This window comes from Hemitrygon akajei, chromosome 26 (genome assembly GCF_048418815.1).
Source record: "Hemitrygon akajei chromosome 26, sHemAka1.3, whole genome shotgun sequence".
Lineage (NCBI taxonomy): Eukaryota > Metazoa > Chordata > Chondrichthyes > Myliobatiformes > Dasyatidae > Hemitrygon > Hemitrygon akajei.
This window is the reverse complement of record NC_133149.1, coordinates 40,904,510-40,914,239: the sequence shown is the minus strand read 5'-3', so window position 1 is coordinate 40,914,239 and position 9,730 is coordinate 40,904,510. Positions and strand designations below refer to the sequence as shown.

At 40.2% G+C, this 9,730-nt stretch overlaps 1 protein-coding gene across 2 annotated transcripts in view; it reads right to left on the bottom strand.

Annotated features, from left to right (window-relative positions):
• Nucleotides 1–6,059: 6,059 nt before the first annotated feature.
• gkup (glucuronokinase with putative uridyl pyrophosphorylase) overlaps nt 6,060–9,730 on the bottom strand; it is a 79,184-nt gene continuing 75,513 nt past the window's right edge. For both annotated transcript variants that reach the window (XM_073030010.1, XM_073030011.1), the window contains one exon: nt 6,060–6,669. In XM_073030010.1, the coding sequence (XP_072886111.1) occupies nt 6,601–6,669 (69 nt within the window). In that variant the 3' untranslated portion in view covers nt 6,060–6,600. The remainder of the gene's footprint in view (nt 6,670–9,730) is intronic.

The window sequence follows — 9,730 nt, the reverse complement described above, 5'->3', positions numbered from 1 at the left end:
TTTCCTGCAGGATGTTTTGAGTACTGTTTCACAAATGGAGAAATATCAGTGCAACACACACAAAATGCCGGAGGAACTCAGCAGATTAGGCGGCATCTATGGAAATGAATAAACAGTTGAAGTATTGGGCACAACCCTTCATCAGGACAGAAAAGGAAGGGGGAAGTAGTACTACATCTGCCCAATCACATCCATTCAGGGCCCCAAAGAGTCCTTCCAGGCAAGGCGCAGTTCACATGTGAATCTTTTAAGGTTGTCTCTGATGTATCTGATGTTCTTGATACATGGCTGAGACCTGATGTAGACTGGGGAACTGTTTTGTCAAGCATCTCTGCTCCATCCGTAAAAAGTGGAATTTCCCAATGGCCAAACATTTTAATTCCTATCCCCATTCCCATTCTAGCATGTCGGTCCATGGCCTCCTCTTATTCCACGATGAGGCCACTCTCAGTGTGAAGGAGCAACACATCATATTCTTTCAGGTAGCCTCCAACCTGATGGCACGAATATAAATTTCTCCATCTGGTATTTTTTTCCTCCCTCCTCTTCTATTCCCCACCCTGGTATCTTACCTCTTCTCCTCATCTGCCTATCACCTTCCCTGGTGTCCTTCCACCTTCCCTTTCTCTGATGGTCCACTCTCCTATCAGATACTTTCTTCTCTAGCCCTTTGCCTTTTCCACCTAACGGCTTCTTACTTCATCCTCACCACCCACCTGGCTTCACCTATCACCTTTTAGCTTGTGTTCCTTCTCCTCCCCCCGCCATCCTATTCTGGCATCTTAACCCTTTCTTTCCAGTCACGATGAAGGGTTTCAGCTGAAATTTCGACTGTTTATTCATTTCCATAAAGGCTGCCTGACCTGCTGAGTTCCTGATTTCCAGCATTTGCAGAATCTCTTGTGTTCCGGAGAAATATCAATTTGGAATGAAAGTTTCCATGAATAATATTTTTTTTTGCTAAAATTGAGATTAATAGTTTAATCAAATCCAAATCAAAACAAAATTGAGATACAGATCAGATTTTACTAATTTCTTCATTACAATTCCTGGTGGTAAAATGTTCTGAGATGCTCAGACTTAAAAAAAAAGCATCATACATGCCTTTTTTTCCACTTTGGACTTAATGGTCATTTGTTCGTATAGAAATAAAAACTGCCATATCAAACCATTTTGGCCCCACCATAAAGCCAATTTAAAAATTGATAGGTAAACCTTAAACATAATTTAGATTATATCCAATTCATGATACAGATTCAATAATAATAAATAATGCATTTTGGGGAAAAGTCCATTGCTTGAGGCAGTGTCAGTAGACATTGTTGCATTTCTTTGTAGATTAACCAAATTGTTTACTGTTACTCCATATTCCTATTTCCAGTTTTTTCAGCCAACCTCCCTCCCAAGAGGTTTCTCTCTTCCTTCTGGATAATTAGGACTTTGTTTACACTTCTATTGCTGCCCTGCCTAATATTTGCTGGTATGCTCTCTACTAGACAGAATTTTCATTATTATGACTTTATTATCATGAAACACAGACCTCCCAACTTTTGCCTTCTCCAAATCAGCAGTCTGGTCTATCCTGTGTATTGAGAAGCCCTCAGTTATGACTTATTACTGACGTATTGGCATGTCCAGAATGAGCCATGTCTCCGTGAAACATAAAAGGCAGTAATACCTCATTTTGCTCCGATACAACAATCCTGCCCTTAGATCCCCAATTATTTTTTCTAGCACCAATACATTTGCTAACAAGATACTGGGTACAGGAAATTTCATTCCGCAGCATTTCAGTATGGCTTGGAGTCCACTCCTCCTTCTCTTTCAGCTGTGGTAATGTATCTTCTTAATAGTGCCATACCTGCATGCCGTGGTGATGTACCTGCTTAATAGTGCCATACTTGCATGCTTGAGAGTTAAGACTGCCAAGTCCTTCAGAAGATCGTGAAATCACTATTTCATTAAGACTGAATGTTTAGAAATACATTACTTAAAAGAAAATTACAAGCTGCAGATTGCAGTGAGAGTAGTTCAGAAGTAGTATATTTCTAAGCTTTGTAAGTTGTCCACAACATGTCACCTGTTTCACCAGCGACCCCTTGCTTCGGCAGTCTGAGGCACCCACCTGCTTCAAGCATCATTCATGGTGCCCAAAAATGTGGTAGCCTGCCTCGATGATGATTGTCCAATAGTGCTTACATCCACAGTGATGAAGTGCTTTGAGAGATGGGTGATGAAACATGTCAACTCCTGCCTGAGAATTGACTTGGATCCACGCCAATTTGCCTATCATCACAACAGAGCAGCAGCAGATGCCAATTTATAGGCTCTTCACTCAACCCTGGAACATCTAGACAGGAAAGATGCATACACCAGGATGCTCTTCATAGACTACAGCTCAGCATTCAGTACTATCTTCAAAGCAAAATTAATAAACTTCAAGGCCTTGGCTTCAATACCTCCTTGTGCAATTGGATCCTCGATTTCCTCACTTGCAGACCCAGTCAGCTTGGATTGGTAACAATATCTCCTCCACAATCTCCATCAGCACAGGTGCACCACAAGGATGTGTGCTTAGCTCCCTGATCTACTCACTTTACACTTCTGACCGTGTGGCTAAGCACAGCTCCAGTGCCATATTCCAGTAAGATGGTGGCACATTCGATCACACTGGCTTCTATGGGGACAATCAAATATGTTATTGTCCTTTTTAAACTTATTTTTCTATGATCACAGCCCCTGCTGGACATTAATAACTTAAAGTACTGCAGGACTACTCCAAGAACGAGTTGCTCTTTGGCAGAGGAACTGAAAGAGCTGGACTTGAAGATTGGGCTACTGCCTACATCAGGAAGGCGTCAGCAGAGTTGGTGTGCAGTCTAACAGTGAACGATCATCTTAGTTGCTTTTCTTGTAATCGCAAGACCCTGTTGGACATTATTAATGTGGAATGCTGCAAGTCTGATTCACTGATATATTGGTGGGCAGCAGGGGAGATGCATGGCTTCTGGCATAGTGAGGACTTGGCCTCAGGCTGCGGTGTCACCTGTTTACAGCTGCCCAGGAATCGTAGTGCTCCACCGGAGGCGGTGTGGCATGGTGTCCAAGCTGAAGTTAGTGCTGCCCCCACTGTTCACTTAGCAGAAGATGAGCTGTATTGCGTTTGACTGCAGACTTCTGCAATACTCATGGACTCAGGACTTTTTTGTGTGTGACTGTATTTTACTGATATTTTATATGTGCTATATGTGTCTTGTGCTGTGTGTGACTGTTGGTACAGTACTGTGTTTTTAACCTTGACCCTGGAGTAATGCTGTTTTATTTTGGTCAAATTCATGTACAGTAGTTGAATGACAATTAAACTTCAACTTGAACTTGGTATTCCAGTTGGCTAAAAACAGCACTGTCATTGGCCAAGTCAAAGGTGATGATGAATCAGCATACAGGATGTAGATTGAAAATCTGGCTGAGTTGGTGCCATAACAACAAACACTCAGCAAGACCATGAAGCTGATTTTTGACTTGAGGAGGAGGAAACCAGAGGTCTACAAGCCAGTTCTCATCAGATGTGGAGAGGGTGAGGAAATTTAAATTTCTCGGTGTTATTACTTCGGAGGATCTGTCTTGGGCCTAGCATGTAAATGCAATTACGAAGAAGGCACAGCCGCGCCTCTACTTCCTGAGGAGTTTGCAAAGATTCAGCATGACAAACTTCTATAAATGTGTAGTGGAGAGTATACTGACTGCCTGCATCACAGTCCAGTACAGAAACACCAATGTCCTTGAACTGAAAATCCTACAAAAAGTAGTGGACATTGCCCAGTCCTTCATGGGTAAAGTCCTCCCAAACCATTGAGCATATCTACACAAAACACTGTCACAGGAAAGCAGCATCCATCATCACAGACCACCCAGGCTATGCTGTCTTCTCATTGCTGCTATCAGGCAGAAGGTGCAGGAGCCTCAGGACCCTTACCATCAGGTTCAACAACAGTTATTACCCCTCAGCCATCAGGCTTTTGAACTAAAGGGGATAACTTCACTCGCCCCATCATTGAAAGGTTCCTACAACTTAAGGAACACACACAAAATGCTGGAGGAACTCAGCAGGCCAGGCAACATCTATGAAAAAGAGTACAGCCGACATTTCAGGCTGAGACCCTCCAGTCCCGATGAAGGGTCTCGGCCCAAAATGTCAACTGTACTCTTTCCATAGACGCTGCCTGGCCTGCTGAGTTCCTCCAGCATTTTGTGTGTGCTGCTTGGATTTTCAGCATCTGCAGATTTTTTCTTGTCTGGGATTGGACTACAACCTATGGACTCACTTGCAAGGACTCTTCATCTCATGCTCTTGACATTTAATGTTTATTTATTATTACTTTTTTTATTACTTGTACAGTTTGTTGTCTTTTGCGCACTGGCTGAACACCCAAGTTGGTGCGGTCTCCTCAGACAGGATGAAGAGGTCAATACTCCCCAATGCCATTAGGCTTTACAATTCTACCGCCAGGACTTAAGAACTTTTTAAAAGCTATTATTAATGCTTTTTGAGATAGTGATTTAGATGCATATCATATTTTTTTTACTGAGTTAAGTATTGTATGTAATTAGTTTTGCTACAACAAGTGTATGGGACATTGGAAAAAAGTTGAATTTCCCCATGGGGATGAATAAAGTATCTATCTATCTTTCATTGATTCTATTGTGGTTATTCCTCTATGGATTTATTGAGTATGCCCACAAGACAATGAATCTCAGGATTGTATATGGTGACATACATGTACTTTGATAATAAATTTACTTTGAGCTATTATGAAAACACATAAAACATTTATCACTTGACCAGTTACTAATGGATGTTACAGCCATACTGAAACAGCAAGTATGCCATTGAATACAGTAGAATACAAGTTTACTACCTAGGTCTCCTCCTTTTAATATTATTCTGATTATGCAAAATGTCTAATAAGTATTTACAGAGCTACAGGACAAGAACTAGTATTAATTGACTGGCTCATTCAAAAGAGCCATCACAGGAACATAGGACCACATTATCTTTTGTGTGTTATTTCATTCCATGTTCTGATGCATATGGAATCAGATTTTTGGGTTCTGCCAAGCCAAGGAGCAAAATACAAAATACTGGAGGAACACAGCAGGTCAAACAATATTTGTGGAGGAGGGGAAAGAAGTTGTCAATGTTTCAGGTTGAGTCTCTTCATCAAGACCAAGACTGGAGAGAAAAGATGGCCAGTACAAAAGATGAGGGTGATGATTTTATTTGCCCCAGATTCTAGCATCTGCAGTCTCTTGTATCTCCCTCAACTGTTCTTAATAAAATAAAAACTGCATGTCAGATTGTGCTTAGCAAGATAAATGTGTAGGGTAATAGGGTACATCCAAGTTCCTATTGTCACAGATGTCAGGTGAAATAGGGAAAAATCTTGTACAACAAAAGTGGGTTTTAAATACTTGTAAGTGAGTCGGGTTGATACTACACAATCCTTGTCTTGCTACAGTACATCAGTGTAGAATTGTTTGTTAAAAGCTATCCAATTTAAATACAGATAAGAATGTTATATTTTTTAAAAATCAATGACTAAATGCAGCTCATCTTACTATTTGACATCTGAATACCAAACAAAAATAATCACCTGTTATTAATAACAACAAAAAATGAAGAGTGCCGCCATAAAATCGTATACAATAAGTTATATTTGAATGTTTCTATGCTAACTCTCAGAACAATGCCAATGGTAGCTCCATCCTTGCCACCCCGACCCTATTTATTTCTCTGTAACCAATTCTCTCTCACATAACTATTAACTTCCCTTTGATTCTTTTATCACCTAATTGCACCGGGTGGTAATCTACACTGGGCAATTAACCTATCAACCAATATATTTTGGGGAAACAGGAGCATCTGGGAGAAGTATGTATGGTTATGGGGGGAAATGTACAAACAATACACAGACAGCACTCCAAGTCAAAAACTGAAGCTCTGTAGCAGCAAGATTACCCAAGGCTTACTGAACACATTAGCAACAGTCAACTTCAAAGACGTTTTAAAACAGCAGCTTTATTGAAGATCAAGAGATGGAGACATTATCATCTTTCTTGTATTGTGGGTACTGGTTGTCAGAATACAAGAAAATTTCTACAAAACTTTCATTAAGGAATACCATCCAGTCTCTGGGTTCAATTATAATTTATAAAAATAAATTTTTTAAAAAATCTAAAATATTTAGTTTACAACTTTGAAACTTGGCTTTATGACTGCATATTAATTGTAGTCGATTTAAAAATTGTAATTGATGGAGGCTACCCAAAAGTTATACTGGAAAAAAACTTATGAAATTGGGAAATTTTATATATTAAGTAATCAGTTTCAATGATCTTTTTGTTGCAGCAAATTAACTTTTAGTTATTTGAGCAATATTCCACACAAGCACTGCAGCTAGAAATACAGGCTGAATACTAAATATATTTAAAATAACTTCACAAATTGTAATTCAGTTCTGTGATTTAAGCTGATTATTGCAGACTTCTTAAAACTATTTCCCCATTAGAAAATGTCTTCTGAAATTTACTGAATAAAACTCAAGGAACATATGGGACAACATCGCAGATCACAAAGCCAGCTTCTTGGAAAGCCTTCTTTAGTTCAACCTACAAAGAATATGAAAACACACAAAAGCAACTTAATGTGACCTCCTTTAAAGTGAGTTAAAAACAAACACAGAACAATAACTGCAAGGGATTCATTATTTAATTTAGAGATACAGCATGGCAACAGGTTCCATCCCAATGAGTCCACGCTGCCCAATTGCACCCATTTGACCACTTAACCGACTAACTCATACGTCTTTGGAATGTGGAAGGAAACTGAAGCAACCAGAGGAAACCCATGCCGTCACGGGGAGAACGTGCAAACTTCTTACAAATAGCATCAGGAATTGAACCCGTCTCACTGTAATAGAGTTATGCCAACCACTTTGCTACTGTGCCACTCTCAAACATGGTGAAGAGATTTTCATGATACAAAGTACTGAATATTTTTTATTTGATCCTCAAGGCATGCTCATCACTGGCTTGGCCATCATTTATTGCTCATTCTTTATAAATTTTGTTTATTAAGTGACTAATATTCTAATAAGATGGTTTCTTAGTGCTGCACAGAGGGGTTTAAACTAGAGTTGCAGGGGATGGGAACCAGAGTGCTAGAACAGTTAGTGGAGAGGTTGCAGAGACAGATGTCATTAGGACCTCAAACAAAGTCAGGAATTATAAGGTTGAGTGTGGTGCGACTAGTGTCCTAAGTTGTGTACATTTCAATGCAGGAAGCATCATAGATGAGCTCAGCGCATGGATCAACACCTGGAACTAATATATTGTAGCCATTAGTGAGATTTGGTTGCAGGAGGGGTGGCTCAATATTCCAGGGTTTCATTGTTTTAGACACGATGAATTAAGAGGGATTAAAGGAGGAGGGGTGGCATTACTAGTCAGGGAAAATGTCACGGCAGTGTTAAGACATTATGGGTGGAATTGAGGAACAAGTAAGGTTATGACCACGTTAATGGGTCTATATTACAGGCCACCCAACAGTCTTAGGGTATTAGAGGAACAAGTTTGTAGAGAGCTTGCAGACTTTTGCAAGAAACAAAGTTTTTATAGTAGATGATTTTAACTTTCCACATATTGACTGAGACTCCCATACAGTAAAAGGACTAGATGGGATAGAGTTTGTCATGTGCGGCAAGTTCCTTAATCAGGAAAGTTTCCTTAATCAGTACGTAGAAGTCCCAACTGGAGAATGTGTGATACTGGATTTGCTATCAAGGAATGAGACAGGGCAGGTAACAAAAGTTTGTGTAGGGGAACACTGCATCTGGTGACCACAATTCCATTAGTTTTAATTAAATATGCAAAAAGATGGGTCAGGTCTGCAGGTTCAGATACTGAATTGGGGCAGGCTATTTTCTGGCAAAGGTGTACTTAGCAAGTGTGAGGCCTTCAAAAGTAAAATTTTGAAAGTACAAAGCTTGCATTTGCCTATCTGAATAAAAGGTAAAGATAACAAATGTAGAGAACATTGGTTTTCAAGAGATATTGAGGCCTGGTTAAGAGAAAGTATAGGCAGGTAGAAACAAATGAGGTGCTTATGGAGTACAAAAAATGCAAGAGAACACTTAAAGAAATCAGGAGGGCTAAAAGAAAGCATGAAGTTGCTCTAGCAGACAAGGTGAAGAGGAAACCTATGGGATTCTACAGAGTTAAGATCAAAAGGATTGCAAGGGACAAATTTGGTCCTCTGGAAGATCTATGTGTGGAGCCAAAACAGATGGGGGAAGATCTTAAATCATTTGTGTGCATCAGTATTTACTCAGGAGATGAACACAGAAGTGAGGCAAAGAGGTATCAACTTCATGGACCCTGTAAAGGAGGAGATGTTTGCTGTCCTGAGACAAATTACTGTGGATAAATCCCCAGGGCCTGACAAGGTATTCCCTCGGACCCTGTGGGAGGGAGTACAGAAATTACTGAGGCCCAAGCAGAAATATTTAAATCCTTAGCGACAGGACTGGAGGATAGCCAATGTTGTTCTGCTGTTTAAGAAAGGCTCTAAACATAAACAAGGAAATTATAGGCCAGTTAATCTGACATCAGCTGTGGGAAAGCTATTGGAAGGGATTCTAAGGGATTGGATATACAAGTATTTAGATAGATATTAACTGAGGACAGTCAGCGAAACTTCCTACATGATAGGTCATGTCTAACCAATCTTAGAGTTTTTTTGAGGAAATTATCAGGAAAGTGGATGAAGGCAAAGCAGTGGATGTTGCTTACATGGACTTTTAGCAAAACATTTCACAAGGTCCCACATGGGAGGTTGGCCAAGAAGGTTCAGTTGCTTGGCATTCAGGATGAGGTAGTAAATTGGATTAGACATTGGCTTTGTGGGAGAAGCCAGAGAATGGTAGTAGAATGTTGCCTCTCTGATTGGAGGCCTGTGACTAATAGTGTGCCACAGGGGATCGGTGCTGAGTCCATTGTTGTTTTGTCATCTATATCAATGATCTGGATGACAATGTGATCAACTGGATCAACAAATTTGCAGACGACACCAAGATTGGGGGTGTAGTGGAGAGTGAGGAAGGCTATCATAGCTTGCAGAGGGATCTGGATCAGCTGTAAAGATGGGCTGAAGAATGGCAGATGGAATTTGATGCTGGCAAGTGTGTGGTGTTACACTTCAGTAGAACCAACCAGGGTAGGTCTTACACAGTGAATAGAAGGGCACTGAGGAGTGTGGTGAAACAAAGGGATCTGGGAATACAGGTCCATAATTCATTGAAAATGATGTCACAAGTAGACAGGGTCATGAAGAAGGCTTTTGGCACATTAGCCTTCATAAATCAATGTACTGAGTACAGGAGATGGGATGTTATGCTGAAGTTGTATAAGATGTCGGTGAGGCCTAATATGGAGTATTGTGGGAAACACACACAAAATGCTGGAGGAACTCAGCAGACCAGGCAGCATCTATGGAAAAGATTAAACAGTCAATGTTTTGTGCCAAGACCCTTCAAGATCCACTATGTGCAGTTTTGGTCAGCTACCTACAGGAAAGATGTAAATAAGATTAAAAGAATACAGAGAAATTTTACAGGATATTGGCAAGTCTGGAGGACCTGAGTTACAAGGAAAGATTGAATAGGTTAGGTTA